Source organism: Nuphar pumila, chromosome 13 (genome assembly GCF_984573655.1).
Source record: "Nuphar pumila chromosome 13, dmNupPumi1.hap1.1, whole genome shotgun sequence".
Classification (NCBI taxonomy): domain Eukaryota; kingdom Viridiplantae; phylum Streptophyta; class Magnoliopsida; order Nymphaeales; family Nymphaeaceae; genus Nuphar; species Nuphar pumila.
Genome location: NC_143261.1, coordinates 80,306,790 through 80,325,452, shown reverse-complemented (window position 1 = coordinate 80,325,452; position 18,663 = coordinate 80,306,790). Strand labels below are relative to the sequence as shown.

Sequence of the window (18,663 nt, the reverse complement as noted above, 5' to 3'; positions counted from 1 at the left end):
CGGACCATACCCAATAAAACCATATTTTTTTATCATTTTTACATTGAAAAACTGTGGGTCTTAATAGAAACTCAGGTTGGGTCCGAGACTGGTGTAAAATTTCTCAAACTATACCGGGATCCATGTATTAATCGGACCTTCAGATCCGGACCGAGTCTTAATCAGGTCTTCTTATTTATCACCATAGACGGACCCTATAGGGTTTGGTTTGGTTTGGGTCCAAGTAAATCAGTTCCGTTGACAACCCTAGCTCCATTCACATGAGAGAGAATGGGGAATGAGAAAATGACCCTCATTCCTTCTGTAAATGAGAGGAATCACACCCGCCCCCAAGCCTGACTTATCTTTGCTGGGACTCAGTTTGGGTTCTTGGTCCAATTTGCATACCTTGGATCGGGTGCAAATGGATCGGATTAAGAAAAAAGTACAAATCGGCTCCAAATCCAAACTTGATCCCTGTTGTGGAATTGAAAACTAATAGACAGTCTATATGGTAACATAATCCAAGGTAAGGAAAATCGGGTCAGATTAGATCTAGATCCAAATATACGTCCCACAGAAAACATTAATGCAAATACGCGTTCCAATCTGAAAGGCTTAATCAGATAAGTCCTGATCCAACCAGAAAGCGCTTGTAAATCTGAGTTGGGATAACGCTTGATAATGATAATCAAAACCTACTTCCCGAATACACATTCATGTAATCGGATCTTATTTTAAGATTCATATCCTAAAATAATTTCTGAGTTTCGAATCGGATATCTGACTGAAACCGATCCAGGCCCTCTCTATCGGTCGGACCCAACCCACATGAAAAGAATAGTTTGCCCTTAAGAATAGGTGTATTTCCGTAATTGTGTCTCTATGTAAACCCTAGCAGATTTCCCTCCTCTCTCCAAAAACCCTAGGAAATTTTCCTCTCGGGAGCTCGAAATCCTGCTTTAATGGCGGTTCCTGCGATTTCGGTGGAGAAGGTGAAGGACTTCCTCAACTCCCAGATTCAAAACGAGGAGAAATGGGCGTTCAATATGGTCGGTTGGCTTCCTCCGTCTTTCCCTTCTTGCTTTTCCCATCGTTCTCTTCTCTGTTTTTTGTTTTTGTTTTTGTTGGATTTATTACGGTATGAATCTCGATTTTTATCTCCGATAGGTTGTTTCTTTTCGATCCATGGATCGTTTGAATAACTCTTGGTTTTCTAATTGGTCCGTGTGATTTTGATTGGAATCGAGTCAGAAGTGGTTATCTGGATCGTAGTTAGGAACGTGGTTCCCTTTAGAAATCTGAAGATTTTGAGGTTATGTTGATCTTACCGCTAGCTCCGAATGCGGGTAGCGCGATGAGCAGTATGTTGAGTTGATGATCCCTGCGATATCATTGAGTTGCAGAATCAAACCAAGTCGATGTCCGTGTTGTGTCGTATGAATTGGTTCTCAAATTTCTTGCGGGCTGAATGGGAGGATAAAAGGAAGAAACGAACAAAATTGAATTGAACCGATTCTGGTGGTCATCTTCCTTGAGATTGGTAAGGCTTTGGGGAGTTGTTCTAGGTACGTATGATTGGTTTTGGATTGCGTTCAGGCTTGTGATTGAGCCATTTGTGGGTCCAATTACTACTGAGTACATTAAGGATGTAGTTTGCTGGTTTAAGGGTTCTGCATCTGATTGCCGGTTCTACATTCTTTATTATGGAGAACAGAGTCGAAATTTGGATGAACAGCGTGGATTTAATTGGTTCTGTTATTCTCTACCATTGTATTGTTTTGTATGTTGTGCTAGACAGGTGAAGGTAATTTAAGATTAAGTTCACACTTGAAGCTGGACTAACAATTGAGGTAGGCACTTCTTTCTGATTTGCTAGATGAATGCAATTTTAGGGGACTCTCCTATTGCACACTCAAGCTTCTTTATTTTGGAGATAGGTTGTGCATCTGGCAGCATAGTTTGTCATTGAGTTCGTATGTTTTTGGTGTTCTAGGTATGGATACTTTAGGATCAGAGTTACACTTGTCGTCAAACTAATAGTTGCCCAAATTCAAAATGTTTCGTCGGTGGCTTTGCTTAAGGTTTCTCCTTCCATTGGACGTATCTTCTTAATCTGGAGTTAGATGTACATGCCCGCAGGATACCATTCAGCAGAGTGAGAGCTGTGTGCGGCCTGGAGTCTTCCTTCTCAGGATTGGTACTGTATCTCTGATTCTATGATTTTTTTTATGCCTGGGGTGGTGGCTTTGAAATGGATTTTGACAGGACCAGATCCCTCAGATTTGACATTGAGCTGACGCCTTGACCATAAGGAAACTGTTCATCTGAAATGAGGTCACTAGACCGGCTACCAGCTTGTATCTTATTTTTTAAGTGATGACAATACATTAACGGAAATTAAAATAGTCTGAAGTAGGCTTTTTTTAGCTACAATTAGGAGATATCATGCATAACAAGTAAATTTTGGTATCCTTTAATTACCTTGGTGATCTATGGTTCAGTGATGTTTCACATGGATTCATTAGGTAGATCAAGATCAATGTTTTTCCTGGAGCACCTTTTCCAAATTTGAGGGATGATAAGAGGAAAGATGTCCATTTGATGGAAGTCCACTGGCATTTGTCTTTTTAGATAGTCCTGGCTTTGAGTCTTAAAGTAAAGCTCGACCTGTGATATAATATTCTATGTTTGATTACCAGCTAGGATTTGAGATCCATTTTTTCATATCTGCACATTTAGATTTTGTTAGCAATATAATATTGTCAAATATATATCCGAACCTTCTCTCTCTCTCTCTCTCTCTCTCTACAAGTCCCCATTCTTGCTCCATGCTCCGATCGCACCAACAAGAGTTATAGGATTCGTATCAGCCATTCTATCCACAGTATGTCTGAAAGGCGTTTCAACAAGTTGTCCATTCAAATGATTGAATTATCCACCATTCACTCACTTCCTCATGTAAACACTATCATCATTCACTTTTCTATCAATGCAGAGAACTATATTGCAACCATAGTCAATGAACCTGAAACCATAACCCTCTATCATACATCATTTTTCCAAGGTATTTCAACAAAGACTTGGTGTGTGCCAATAAAAAAGTCTGTGAAATGGATGTTGCAGCATGGTTTGACATACAATCAGGTGAAATTCTTAAAAAAAAAATTCAAAATGTCGCAAAATTCTAACCATTTCATTAAAGAAAAATTTGGGATTCTACGGAACACATTCAATGATGCAAAAAAAATTAGACCAAGAGTTCTTTACTTCTCCCTCTTGGTAGCAAGAGATGGCAGCCTTGGCAGCAATAACCTCATCTTCCTCATTTTCTTCTTGTTTAGACTCATCATCATCTTATTCTTCTTCTTCTTCTTCTCAAAAGAGGTGTAGACAAAGAGAAGGGAACCGAGGGGTGTGCATGCTTAAAGAGGGCAAGGATGGAAGGTGAGAGGGATGGACAGATATTGACTTATTGAGGTGAAGAACTTGGGCATGAAGAAGAGAATGTGAGGAAACAAGTTTTTCAAATGCTCTTGCTTTGGTCTGAATTCTTTCGGGGTGGGGGGGGGGGGAGTATTTCAGAGCTTTCTTGGATCTCAGATCCCAAACTCTGGTTTTCTGTTTGCATATAACAAGGATTTGGCATTGGCAAATACTCTAGTATGAGAAAACAGGTATTCAAATCAACCTGTGCTTCAATTATTCTCTTTATTTGAATCAACAAGTTGTCCATTTTTATGGTTTAATAAACCTCAGGCATGTAGCAACTTCTCAGTAAATGTGTTTAGATGGTTTTTTTGGATAACGGGGAAAAACCACCGATATGTTTTTGACACCCTGTTATTGTCTGAGAGGTGCCATGTTAACCATGGTCCTATTTCAGTGTCTGCTGTGTAAAACTCCATGAGTACTTCCCCCCTGGATTTTCCTTGTGGGCTTCGACCTTGGAGCAGGGGTCTCACACCTGGGGTATCAACCTCACAATGTCTCTCAAAGCCGGCACTGTAAGCATCTTTACACATTTGTAATTCTGAACAAGGTAAAACCAGGTTTATTTCCAAGTCAGCACCTTGTGAAGCTTTAACGTTGTTTGGATCTTACATCTAGAGCTAGGTGTCTTCTCAAAGTTGGAATTTACAATTGCTTAGAATTGTATATATAGGACCCTCATAGGATTATATTGAATCTAACTAACTTCTTTTTTCTTCTTTTTTTCAGAGGTTGTTACGTGCCACTGGTTTGTTTGCGGGCTCCATATTTCTGATGCGCAACTTTGGGGATCTCATGGCTATCTGAGGATGTTTAAGAAATTATGGGAATCGATGCCCCCACACAATAGATGTTACTTTTGATGATCGTGTAAGCTTTCAAAGTTTTGCTCAAATTTGTTCTTGACCGTGCGTGGATTGAGTAGTAGTAAAATGTAGGTTTATCTTATTGTGCTTAGCACAATTGCTCACTGCTTAATCAATTCCTCTGTTTCTTCCCCTTTTTCTGTGGTATTTCATTGAAGCTCATGTAAATTCCTTGTTTTGAGATATCTTTCGGTACCATATTTACCAGAGTAAGAAGTGGGTGCTAGTATGCACGGAACCAAAAACGAGAAGCAAGTATCTGAGAAATGCTTTAATGGGTGAAACATGAGGTGTTTAGGAAGTACGAGAGAAGCAAGAAATAAGTGATAAATAGATAAAACCTGTGGTTTTACTTTTTCACATCTTTTTATTCTTTTTGCTCTATAATACCCATTATATATGTGTTAACTTCACTTTTGGACCTTTTTAATGGAAAAAATATCCATTGTGCATGTAAGTTTTATAATAAAATCCTACTTTTAACAAGGCGCAACTCTTTAAGCATGAAAGTGTAGTTAAACATAAAAACAGTTCAGTTTCATATTGGAAAAGGCAAAATTTCTATCTTTTTTTATAGTAAAAATTTCTATCTTTTGATAGCGAATTTCTTATAAAAGTTTCAGAGGCATGGTCTTTTGAGGTTAGTTTTCAAGGTTTGGCAAACTGAGATACATACAGAGGCAGTGGAGTAAGTCAAGTTTGTTCAATTGCCACCAGGGGGCTCCGCTTGTCTGGCAAGAGCAGTTAGTGCACGTCGCCTTGTCATGGGAAGTTGCAAGTTCGAATCCCAATGGTATATGGTTGTATAACTGTCAGGGATCTGCCTAACCCTAGCTTTCTCTGTCAAAAAAGAAAAGAAAAGAAAAAAAAGTTTGTTCAATTGCCATGTTTCTTCTAACATGCCAAACTTTTTAGGAAACGTCGTCCATCTTTTCACCACGAGTCTAGTCAAATTGGTGGTGACATTAAGAGATAAGATTTATCCCAACTGGAAGAGAATTCTTGGACTTTCAAAGAGAGCAGAATCACAGAAAGTCTTCAACGTTCTCTGCTTTCCTTCATGAAGGAGTTTCACAACTCGCAGGCACATCTTTCACTTTTGGTCCATCAATCCAAGCATTAACTGAGTCTAGTCAATCTTGCTTGATTAGGATTTCAACTTGGTTCCACTCATCCCCATCATCATACCTGTTCTAGGATTTCATTGTTGCATGTTGTTTTGATTACATCTGACCCTATAGGTGGATTTGAAATGGCCAATTTCATAGGAATGAGCCCTTGGGCTTCATATTTTTGGAACAAAAATATGATTTTTTAAGTCAACAAAATTTGGTATTTTTTATAGTTGTTGGTTTTTGGATTGCCATAAAATCATATGCACAGGTCAGATTTTGGCGATTCAAATGTCAATATTCACTAAATGGGCCATTGTAGATCACATTCATGGGTTCAGATGAGATTCCAAAATGGGGTACTTTCAATCAATGTTGTCAGTATCGGTATAGGCCCTGAATCGTTGGGCTACTGATTCAGAATAATAAAAAATTATTACGTGGCAATCATAGTGTGGCACATGTTAAACCATTAAAATAAATGTAAAAATAATATTAACAATATTTTTTTGTATTTTTTAAAAAATAGCCAATTCAGGCCTGCAGCAGCGTATTGAAATTCTGCCGATGCCATGCGTATTGTCCTATACACACCGATACTGATAAGGATGACATGGGGGGGGGGGGGGGGGGGATAAGTGTAAACGGATTCTCAGATTAAGGATTATGTGGGCAACCCTTATCTGCCCTAAAGAGAAAATAAAGATAAAACAAAAGGAAAAAATAACAAAGGTGGATACAGGCTTTTCTTTCTTAAACTTTATTGATAATGAAGATTCTTTATGTGATTGGGCGTGACTCTCAAGACCAACCAGCATAATGGACTAAAAAGCTCACGACTAATTGAGTCAATTAGGAAGCTGCCTGGTTGTGTGATATTTGCGGTTTGTTATTGACCTGGTCTTTGAAAACCATTATTTGGTGCAATAGTGTGGAGTGCTTGCATTGTCAATAATGTATAGAAAAGTAGGTTCATGAAAGCAGCCGTTTTAGCCCAAAGAGGTCGAATGAGATAGCTTGATGGTGAGGTAGCACTATTTTTTTTTTCCAAGAAAGAGAGAGAGAGAGCCCAAAGTAATTCAACATTACCACTCATGAAGATCAACAAAATGTTGAACCCATGAACTGAACAAGAACAAAAGCCAAAACAAATAAAGAAAGCACAAGAGAAAAGAACATCAGACATATAAAATGGGCTCACGCCGGAGCCGCTTGCCCAGATTGTGACAAAGGATAGGTAGCATCAGCAGGAGGGAGTGAAAGATCACTAAGATGCATACGCAAGATCGCATAAACATCTACCAAGATAAGATGAGAGAGAGAGAGCTGGGGACCAGTTATACAACTATATACCATTGGGATTCAAACTTGCAACTTCCCAACACAAGGTGACGTGCACTAACTGCTCCTGCCAGACAAGCGGAGCTCCCATTGGTAGCACTATCAATAATCAGAGGTTATCTGGTTTGAATCTCATAGGCCTATAAAAAAAACCTGCAAATGTCAACATGGCCTGCAGTTTTAATTTTTTTTTTTTTTAAGGCAAGCTGGGTTAGGCAGACCCTTACCAATTATACAACTACACCATTGGGTTTTGAACCTGCAATGTCCCAACACAAGGTGAGGTGCACTAGCTGCTCCTACTAGACAAGCGGAACCTGCAGTTGCCCATAAGAGAGCTGAACCTACGTGTACTCCTGGGTGGGTGGACAAGAAGAACCTGAGGCCTGAGGGTTTTACACCAATGACCATGCGAGCGAGTGAGTGAGGTGGGGTTTCCCTGGTTAAAAAATAAATAAATAAATAGAAAAAAAAGGGTTTCCAGTTTGCCCTTTCACACATAGACCAACTTGGCAAGTGCCTCAGTGTGTGCCACTAGATTGGGCAAACTCACCAGACGTGGATTCATGACTACTCTAGCTAGCACCAACCATATGAAGCCACCAAAAGTTTGGATGGCCCATGTGTAGAATAAAATCCTACCTGTGGGATCATAAGTTTATGCTTTCCCGGGTCCACTGTAGGACCATTTTGGTAGAGGAGTATTGGGGCAAGTACCAACACACAAAGAAGTTAACCAAATTTTGGTATACTGAAGTTGGAAGGTGAGCTGCCTCATGCCAGGGTGGTGGATTGGGTTTCTGTTGGTATGAGTTGTCAAGGTTTAAAGTGAAAGAATATATAGCAAATGCTCACAGTGGACCAATGGTAGAAATAGTTATAGTTTGTGTGAGATTTGTTAAACAAGGTTTGCTTCATATTGTAGGTCCTCTATAATTAGAAAATGAAGTTAAAGTGGTTTAAATGTGATGGCAGGATTGGTGAAAGGTATGGATGTGAACAGGTTGGATTCGGGTAGACTGTGACCGGGTTTAGTTTAATTGTACTCGGAATTAGGGGTGGCAATTTCTGACACGACCCGCCAACCCGCGTAACCCGTTTATTAAACAGGTCGGGTTCTGGTTGGGGGTATGCCAACCCGGCTGACCCGTTTAATAAACGGGTTAGGTGGGTGGGTCAACCCGCCAACCCGACCCGTCAACCTGACCCGCGAACCTGAGAACCCGTTTACCCGACCCAACCCATTTATTAAATGGGTTGGCGGGTCGTGTCGGGTTACCCGCTTATTAAACGGGTCGGGTTCGTGTTTGCCACAGCCTACCCGTTTAATAAACGGGTTGGGTTCGGGTTGAGGTATGCTGACCCACCAACCGGTCGGGTCGACCCGCCAACCCGACACGATTGCCACCCCTACTCGGAATCATATTTACATAATCATTATAAAGGTTTTTTTTTACCGAACCTGGATCTTTTTAACTATTTATCTTGACTAGATACGTGATTGGAAATCGATCCAAACCAATTGGTCGGATTCAAGGATGGATTTTGGATCCATATGTGTCATCTAGTTGGATCTGAAACTCCTTTCTCGATTGGAGACATCTGAAACAAAACCCATACTGGTAATTGAAACAATTCCCAGATACGGTTGATCAGCAACCTGAACCGGTTCCAACTTGTTTAGATCCTCAATTCTTAAGTTTAATATGGATCTCGGTTACAAATGCTCAGAGAAGCTACGTACAGTACAGCCAAGTGGTCCGTTTAATTCTAGTATGGATCTTACCCGATTCAGGCCATGGTCGCTACGCCCGAGGCGGTTTCTTCGAGTAAAAATATAAAAAACCGATATTTTGACCAATAATTCTTCCTCCTGGACGATGAACATCATTATATTTTAACCCGGTATTTTTTACCATTTAAAACTGTCGCCCCAATGTTGTCAGTATCGGTATCGGACCTGAATCAAATTTAAAACGATTCAGAGAATCAACCACTGAATTTGCCATTTTTTACTTTTTTAATATAAAAAATATTTTAAAAATTTAATAAAATGATTATAAAATATTATAAAGATATTAAAACATTTTAACAAATATTAAAATATTAAGAACTGGGGGTCAGTCAAATCGGCTTATATCGAATCGATTTTGCACCAATACAGTGGGAATCGGCCGCTGATTAGCAGCGATACTGACGACATTGCATCGCTCTCAGAATCCGATCAACAAGACCTGAATCGGCCGATATTAACCAAACTAACCCACATCGGCTCTTTATTGAATTTCTAGAAAATCAGCAAAATCGGTTTTCATTTTATTTTCTAGTTTTATGATAGTTATGTTATTTATTGACTATTTGAGTGTTTAGGCATTAAATTCATATTTAAGAATTTGATTGGAACCTAGAAGTCGTCCGCTTTCTTTAGTTCTGGATTTTCTTAGTTTTTCCTATTTTTTTTTTATGGAAAACCCGATCCAAAATGATTCGATTTGATTTTGAAACATCTGATTCGTTTTCGAAAACGATTCGGTTAAGAAACCGATTCCGATTACTTTGGTCCAAGTCTGCCTCTCTCTCACTCAATATCATATCATATGCTTTTGAATCACGTGGTCCACGTTTTGTACCACCTCGTGCTGTCAATCTCGTATTCTACGTGTCAGAAAGCAACCTGTTGACTATGCCACGTCATCACCTGCACACCTCCCTGGACCGCTGACATCAGCAAGTAAAGGACGGACACGTTTCGGGCGACCGGCACCTTGGTCCCCACCTGCGATTGGGGCCCGCCTGGACGCCAACGCAACCGTACGATCTCCACAAACTGGTTGCCATCGCCTGCCACGTTTGTAGATCGTTGGGCACGCTTAACGAGGTACCCTCACAGCGATGGGGACTGCTTCTTGGACCCTTTGCCTTCTTGGGTCGAGTTAGAACCTGACCCGAAATATAACCCCTGTACTGTACATAGCCTGTTAGAGAAGCAAACGGGTCGGATTTGGCTTGGAGGTAACAGAAAACTCTCTGGAAAATGGAATTTTTATTCCCCTATCTGGATCTGAAAGTGGTCTGATCCAAAATAAAAACAATTTCCTATGGGCCCTATTTCGTACCCTGTGCCCAGTGATGACGACTGTAACTACAAGTGGCGGATGCTGATTGTGGTTTCCGAGACATAATCTTACACGTGTCCCGGTGGACAACTAGCACGTCGACGCGTCGCCGTATCGAACCTCCAGGATGCCGCCGTATTCCCCACCCCCGTCTTCTTCAGTTGCGCAGAGGAGAGAGAGAGAGAGAGAGGACCGTTTTTTCCATAATCTCTGCCGTCCAAAATCCAGGGTACACGACGTGGTCGCATCTCATCCGTCTGGTGGAGAGGCTGTGAAACGTGTCGCGTCCTCGGGGAGAGGCGCACGTGTTCGGAGCCGCAGGGTTCCTTCGCCGCCCCTCTCGTTTTCTGCTCTTCTCCGTCTTCTGTTTTCTGTATCTTCTTCCTCTTCTTCTTTGCTTTCCCGAAATCCGACGGGTAGGATGACGCTTACCGATCTCCGGCGGACACCGTCCGTTAATCTGCAAGCACTCTGCGATGTCGTGGTTCGGCGTGTAGGGAGGCTGACGGTGCTTCTCCGGCGATTCTAGGGCTGGAGTCTGTCTGAAGAGAGGGATTCAGCCTGGTTTTGAGCACCGGAGGTAGTCCCTGCGTTTAATATTGTGGGTCTCCAGCGGTAGTCCTTGCCCTTCTTCGGACTAAGCGAGCCTCCTCCTCCTTCTTCTTCTTCTTCTTCTTGTCTTCTCTCACGCGGCCGTTTCACACGCACAACAGAGAGAGAGAGAGAGAGAGAGAGAGAGAGAGAGAGAGAGAGAGAGAGAGAGAGAGAGAGAGAGAGAGAGAGTCCAGGCCGTTTGTTCGGAGTATTGACGGACGGAGTTGAAAGAATAAAGCTTTCCGGCGAACGCATCCCTGTTTCCGTTTGGTGATCGGGGTTTCTGGAGTCTGAACCCTTTCGAGAGAAATAGGTAAGCTTCTCCTGCGAGAGTTTCCAGCTAAGCATAGGAAACTCAGAGAGAGAGAGAGATTCTGGACGAAACCGGCGGGATCTAAACCTGGAGATTTTCGAAAATCCGGCAGCGAAGGCAGAAAATGGAATAGTTTTTCCGCACTGTACTTCTGTGAAGCCCCCGGATCGTGTGAAGAGAAACAAGGGAAGCTTTTCCAAGCAATCCTTTGTTTGAGTTTTGGTATTTGTATTGAAATTTTGACATTGAACCACTGGAGAAGTCAAAACTTGGACCGGATTTTCAGACTGAAGCCGCTATATCGAAATCCCGGCGGCCTGACAGTTGCCGAGGAGTTCTTCCAGGTAGCGCTTACGGGAACCGTCGGATGGCTTATGGGTCCGATGCCCGATTAGTCGTCGGGAGTGGGACGTGGTTTTTGAGCTCCAAAACCAGTATGCAGATGGATCTCCTACAGAAACTCATGGCTGGAGATGGCCCGAAGGAGGACACTCTTGTACCGGAGAATGAAGACTCGGGAGACCTCGAACTCAATCTCGGCCTTTCCTTAGGCGGTTGCTTCTCAACCGAGAAGAAGAAGCTCGGCAGGGCGACGTCGATGGCCAATCTGACCGTGGTTCAGTCTGCTGCTGAGCCATCATCCTCCCAGACAAACAAACTCAGCCGGTGGTCCTCCCTCCCGGCAAAGAGATCGTGGCTGGAATCTTCTCCAGAGATCGGGTTTTTGTCACCGGAGAGGCAGGAAACTAGGGAATTTGATGCTTTTGAGAGTGTGGAAGCCAAGAAGCAGAGATTAGGGGGAAGTTTCGATGAGTCCCAGAGCCTGCGTCAAGCACAGTACAAGGAGAGTAGAAGAGGAGCCACCCCTGATTTTCCCATGAATTTCTCGTGCCTGCTCGGGGTGCTTCAGAGGGGGGAGTCCGCTGATCTGCAGCCGGATTTAGGTTTGTCCGGCCATTTTCCGGTGTGTTCACAGGGCAGTAGTTCATCCCGTCTATCTGAACTTGAAGGCCAACATTCACAAGGTATGCTTCCTTCTTTTTCTCATAAATCTTTGAATAGATCAAAGGAAGTTGATAATGTGATTTTGATTTTCTTTTCTGGCGCAACTGTTCTTGCTTTGCTTTTTCTCTTTTTTTTTTCCTGTGCAAATTTTAATTCTTTGGATTTTATTTTAATCATGCTCTGTAACTCTGTTTGATTGTCCTGAACACGATGGTGTGTGACACTTTTTCATATCTACCCCAATTTGATTGTCTAAATTTTAAGTGCTTTTCTCTGTGTTTCTTATAACCACCGTTTGGTTACTAAGACGGAATGAAGAGGAGACGCGATCAGGTTGCTCTGACGGTATTCTGTCAGAGGCACCTCTGGATGCCGTTGATCTCAAGATGTACAGCATCCCAAACCTGTACGAATGGGCACTTGGATGGGCCCCACTCTTTTTTCCCAATGCCGTTCTTCAGAATGGTTTAAAATGAACGGTTGGCAATGAGCTTGTTCATTGTTTTGATGGGTGTCGTTCATTTTTAAGATGAACGACATCCAAGGCACCTCTGGCGGTGTTGTTACTGTCAGAGGTGCCTCTAACGTGATCCTCTCTCTCTCTCTAAGAAGAGAGCTAACATTATACATATACTCTTGGTGTGTACTACAAACGATGGAGATGTGCTATGAGATGCATCCAATTGTTGTTAAATCCAGTATTGCGATGCTTCGATGCTGATGATTGTACTGAAGTCTTTCTGATCGATTCCTTGTGATTTGTATTAGTGTCGTCACCTGTTTTCCTTCTTCCTTAGGCACATTGTGTAGAAAGGATTTGAGTTGATTGTGTCTTATGTTCTCAATTTTCTTGTCTTTCCTAAGAGGCCTGTGAGACTTTATGTGTCCAATTCTTCAAAACTTTTTTGTGTGGGGCCTTTCCGGTGTTCTTCATCCATACATGTAACACAGTTCCCCTAGCGCAGACACAAGTAATTCGGATACATTTCAAGTTTTCCTGGTTCAAGCAAATGATCAGGTTACAGGTTTCTTTAATCTGTTTGGTTTTAACAGTTTGCTTCTTGTGAATAATAGTACAGACGAAAGAGTTTCAATCCATTGAGTTGCAGCAAATTAGCTAAAGTAATAGTAAGGGCAAGACAGACTGTGGTGCTCTCTCTTGGCATGGAGTCTATTCCTACCCCAAACAACAAAGATATTGTCGCTTTGATCTGATTGGTTTTCAATAGGCTAGTTCCTGTAACCTTGAGTGTTTGAGTTGCTTGAATCCTCATCACTTCCTGTATATGCCTACCCCAAAGGGTGTTGGTGTTATAGTTCAATGTGTTGATGTGTCCAAAGTTTGTTTCTGTAAACATGAATTTAGGAGTGGCAGCTGCGGCAACTATCATCCTGTCACAGACTACCATGGGGACCATCAGTTGCATTTAATAGTCACCTGTGGGTTTGGCATAACGTTTATATATTTTCTGCTACAATTCCAAACGTAACATAGCAAAAATATTCACACACACACACACACACACACACAGAGATAGAGAGATAGAGAGATAGAGAGAGAGAGACCTATTTGAATGCAGAGATATATTCTTTTTAAGAGGGTAAGCAGCATTCTTTCCAGAAAGGGCAGAACAAACATAGAATGCCATGAGGAACAAAGTGTACGATCCTATTATTTTATAAAATGTTATGAGGGAAAATTTTTGTCATATTTTCCCCGCTTCTGCTTATATTTAATGTATGACATTAACCCAAGTGTGTAGAGAAAAGATGCTAAGTTTCTTAGGCTTTATTGTGATATTAGTGCAGAGTTGATTGCACTCCTTGCTTTCGAAACTTCATGGGAATCTTTATTCTCTTGTATTTCTCCTATGCTTACCTCACACATTGTCCATGCTTCCCTACATGTTTCCTATATGCTTTCTTCACATCTCTTTTTATGTTTTTCATGTGCTTTCTCTTACACTTCCACTCACTTCCCATGTGCTTTTTCTAAATTGGTGACTTAGATTTTAACAAAAATTTAATTCTTACACTAAAAGATCATGAAATATAAGAATAGTCATTTTTATTTTGGTTTTTATTTGTTTATTGTTTGATTCCTATTAAGTTCCCATATTTCTTCCTTTTTTATTCATGTTTCGCTTTGAAATTGATACCTCACTTCCTGTAAATTTTAAAATGTCTCGCTTCTCGCCTCCACTTCTTGTATCCTTTCCCGCTTCTGTTTCTTAGTTTGACAACCTTGTATTAGTGTATCAAAGTGTTAATCTTGCTTTGAGAATCCATTGAACCTTCTGTGAACTATGCAGAATCAAGTGTACTAGTTGAACTGGCTAGGTCCTTGTTTGCAGTACACATCTTGAAGGTTCGGTTTGACTCTGGCCCTCTTCTTTGAGGTAGGTGGCGTCATGGTTTGTTTACACTTCACTCTCTAATTTGAGAAGAGGTGTCTTCATTTTTGGCTTTGATCAGTTGTTAGCCTGTTACTAAAGCTTGATGATAATGCAATGGTTTTGCATTGCTAATTATCGAGCATATCAACCAATAACTGGCACGGCCAAGTCTTTGGGTAAGCAATTGTATGCTTTTCTATAAAAGTGATCATTTTGCAGAGACTGGATTAGTTTCCTATTAGGCCAATAGTTGAGCGACAATCATTTAAATCTCCTCCTCATTCTGAGTCAGAGTAAGCTATTAGCTCTCGATCTCGCTAACTCAAGCCTTCATCAGCTTGCTTCGTTTGAGGAGGAGGATAATAAAAGACCTCTAGAAGTAGAGATTTGTAAACATCTAACAATTCTCATCACAACACTTATGTGAATTGTGGTGAAAAAATGTTGGAATTAGTTAGCAATATGAGCCGCATGCGCAATATCAGGCCTAGTAATAGTTAAATAAGTTAGAGTGCCAATCATTTGGTGATACGAAGTAGGATCATACAGAGGTGTCTCATCATCAATCTTACTTTTGACATTAATAACTTCAGGGTTTTCCACCTTTTTTTTTCCAGTAATTTCTTATCTGTCAATAATATCATTAGCAAACTTGGTTTGAAAAAGTAAATATCATCTAGGAGAATAAGCAATGTCAATTCCAAGAAAAAATCTAAGAAATCCAAGATCAATCATTACAAAATATTTTTTAAGAATACATTTAATATACTTTACTCAATGTTTGTCTTCACCTGTGATCATGTCATCAATATAAAGAAGGAGAACAACAATCCCCGCATCAGATTTTTTAGTAAACATGACAGCATCATAATAGCAAAATTTAAACCTAAGTTTGTGGATATAGAGCTAAAACTATTATACTAGGCTAAGAGTCTTTCTCAATTGAAGCACCTTACCAGGAGGTGTATTCATATATAGTCACTCTTCAACTCTTGACACCAAGAAGCTCTGTCCCTGACCGATTGGCTTCACAGCTCCTACTGCTCACAATGTACTGGATCGACTATGCTCAACTGGATCTGGGTGTACTTGACAGATCCATAATCGATTGGATATATCCACATATGATTGGATGGACCCGCAAACAATCTAGATGGACACGCCATCTGACCCAATTGGGTCCACTATCGAACCCTATTGAATCTTTGATCGGACTTATGGACCTACGATCAAACCTGCTCTGATATCATTTGTTGGGTTTAGATCCGGCTCTAATACCCACTTGTTGGATCTGGTGAGTCTCACGCATTGCAAAAATCCATCCGATTTTCTGCTCTCTTGTACTTATGTGGATCGGATCCAGTACAGCATATATGACTAATTAATAAAATACTCAACACGTAAATCACTTACCTGAAGATCGTAGCACGACCACAACTCACTCGAACTAACACTATTGTATTGTTGAACATTACAAGTGATGTGCACATGCATATTTATTGCCACAATAAGTCGGCTTTACATTCTCGAGTGTAACGTGGCCTAACCAATCCAGTGCTGACTATTAATGTCGGTATTGACTCTTAACAGAGAGGTGTGTGTGTGTGTGTGTTCAATAGATATTTGATAGTTCAAAATTGACAGTATTTTTAAAAATATTGTGATTTTGTGGGATTATATATCATGACAAAATCATGAAATTCTAAAAAATGCGTTGAAATTCATTACATAGACTTAAAATTTCTCTCATTCCCCTCTCCCCCTTTAAACACCCCCCCCCCCCCCCCCCCCCAAAAAAAAAAAAAAAAAAAACCTATAGTGTGCTTATTCTGAAAGTAGGCATTATTTGGTGATGGTATTGGTCTGTATTTGATTTGCATTTTCTATTTCTTTTATTTAGTTTTGTTCCGTCTTTGCTTTCCTTTTCCCTATTTTCTGTTATGTAGGTCTCCTTTTTTCATGTTAAGAAAAAAGGTTCAAGTTAGGAGTCCTTTTAGTGTTAAGGGTGTCTTTGGAGTGAAGGCAAAGTTCATGTTCGATGCAAATTGAGATTGTTAGTTAAATGTTAACCACTTAAGAATATTTCCTCCTCATTTGGACAGGATGACACCTATTTTACTGGAATGATTTATCGGTTATCGTTTGGATTCATGATAATTGTGACTCCATTGACGTGTTTCATGTAGATTGGCACAAATCTGTTCTTTATACTCCTTTTCATTGCAACTCTTTTAGTTGTATCCAAGTGCTCACTGAATTCCTGCTACATTTCCCTGTACCAAGTGTCTTGATCCTTTTGTTTCAAGTACTATGAAAGTGCAGGTGGTCCTACTCATATGTTGCAGGTGGGCCTATTTTGACCCTTTCAGCTCCTTCATTGATTTGATGACATTGAGTCTGTCCCAAGTTGTAGTGACCATTGAGCATTGACACTTTTGTTTGGTTACAGGACTGAGTCACAATGGGGACACAAAAAGGCCAGACAACGAGCGTGTGGTAGGAGGAAATTCAGTCGATCGACCCGAGAACCTTCCCACAAGAACAAAGCTGATGATGGGTGATCTGCCTTACGTTTGCACCAGAGGGGCAGGGCTGAATGGGAAGAAGATAGAAGGATTCCTGTACAAATATGACAAGGGGGGAGATGTACGGATCGTGTGCGTGTGTCATGGTAACTTTCTTTCACCTGCTGAGTTTGTGAAGCACGGAGGGGGTGGTGATGTTGAGCACCCCCTCAGGCACATCGTGGTGAATCCTTTCCCCCCTTTCTTGGGGTGATCGATCGCTACTGTTAGTGTTCCCCACTTCTCTTTCTTTTGTTGCTTGCACGCCAAACAGTGTCAATTCCACAACAGGTGAACAAGTGTGTATGTAAATGCCTGTCCTCCAAATACCAACAGAAATTTTTACAGTGTACCGTCCACCCAGCAATTTTACCCCTCTTTCTTGTAAAGTTATATATACAGTAGTTCTTTTTCTTTTGTGGGTATTGTTGTTTTTGGAGGAAATATATTTGGTGGAGACGTGCTTACTTGAAAATTGGTGGTTCTTTTTTGTCATTAAATTGTGTTTTTCCATTCACACTGTCAGCATTGCTATCTTTGGGATTCCATGAATCAATCTCTCAAACCCTCTTTCTAGCGTCTTGATGAAATTGTTTATCTTGCTTTTTAATTTGTTTTACAGTTGTGAAATTTGTTTTATAGTTGCCGAGCTGGGGGTTCGCCTCCTCGGGGGTTTGGGTCCAAGATTGCTCATGAATAGATGGGACACGAGTCACAGAAAAGCAACGCAAGTATGAAGTGCTTGATCTTACGGTCTCGGGTTGATCCGGTGTATTTACTGGTTAAGGGTGATGGTGAGTGAAAAAATTAGTAGTTGGTAGGTTAGGAGCTGTATTTTCTGGTGCATTTATTGATTAGCAATGTAAAGCATTGATGCATATATAAGTAGCGACGTTTCTAAAATATTGCAATACTATTGTTGTAAATGCTATAAACGATATTAAAGGCAAAATCTGGCAATATTTTAAAAATATAAAAAATGTATGTATCACGATATTTGTGGATAATATCATGATATTATCAATTTTATATTCTTTACTTCTTTCTATATCTTTATATTATTTATTTATTTTTTATTATATGTGTGTTTTATTATCTATGCGTGTTAAGTTTTTAAGTACCTTACTTTTGTTAAAGTTTTCAAGTGCCCAGTCTTTTTTGAGATTTATCAACTAAGCCTATATTATCACGAGAAATTGCCTTGCTGAGATATATTCAAGATTGATATTTGTGACTATTCTCTTATTTGATATTGGAGTGCTGTGCGATCGTAGAATGCCATTGCGGTTGAAGGGAAAGTTTTATAGGACGACTATTAGACCCGCTTTACTATATGGTACGGAATGTTGGGCTGCCAAGAGACATCATATTCAAAAAATGAGTGTAGCTGAGATGCGGATGCTTAGATGGATGTGTGGAAATACAATAAAAGATAAGATTCGGAACGAAGAGATACGTAAGAAGGTAGGTGTTGCACCCATTGAAAATAAGATGCGAGAGAATCGTTTACGGTGGTTTGGACATATTCGGTGAAGGCCTAATGATGCTCCAGTTAGAAGGTTGGAGAAATGGGAAAATATATTAGTTAAAAGAGGTCGGGGTAGGCCTAGGAAGACTTGGATGGAGATGATAGGAAAGGATATGAATGCTTTGAACCTCACCGAGGACATGGCGTTGGATAGAAATGATTGGAGGAAAAGGATTCATGTGGAAGACCCAAAATGAATTTCTTTTTTGGTTCATATCGCTGACCCCAATTGTTTTGGGATGAAGGCGTAGTTGTTGTTGTTGTTGTTTGTTGTTGTTCTCTTATTTGATATTTTGTTCCATTCTCAACAAATTATCGCTCTGATGTAATGTTGCCTCTATAGTGCTTTGTAAGCTC

At 40.6% G+C, this 18,663-nt stretch overlaps 2 protein-coding genes across 2 annotated transcripts; both read left to right on the top strand.

The window, feature by feature from the left end:
* The first annotated feature begins 885 nt into the window (after window positions 1-885).
* LOC149818852 (mitochondrial import receptor subunit TOM5 homolog) lies at window positions 886-4,697 on the top strand. Its single transcript, XM_089985778.1, has 2 exons — window positions 886-1,031; window positions 4,201-4,697. Exons 1-2 carry the CDS (start codon window positions 945-947, stop codon window positions 4,276-4,278), a joined length of 165 nt encoding a protein of 54 aa, XP_089841904.1. The 5' UTR covers window positions 886-944; the 3' UTR covers window positions 4,279-4,697.
* Window positions 4,698-9,230: 4,533 nt separating this feature from the next.
* On the top strand, window positions 9,231-17,221 carry LOC149818851 (ninja-family protein AFP3-like). The gene is made up of 2 exons (XM_089985025.1): window positions 9,231-11,838; window positions 16,664-17,221. The coding sequence occupies exons 1-2, from the start codon at window positions 11,181-11,183 to the stop codon at window positions 16,990-16,992; spliced, it is 987 nt and encodes a 328-aa protein (XP_089841151.1). The 5' UTR covers window positions 9,231-11,180; the 3' UTR covers window positions 16,993-17,221.
* The last annotated feature ends 1,442 nt before the right edge of the window (window positions 17,222-18,663 follow it).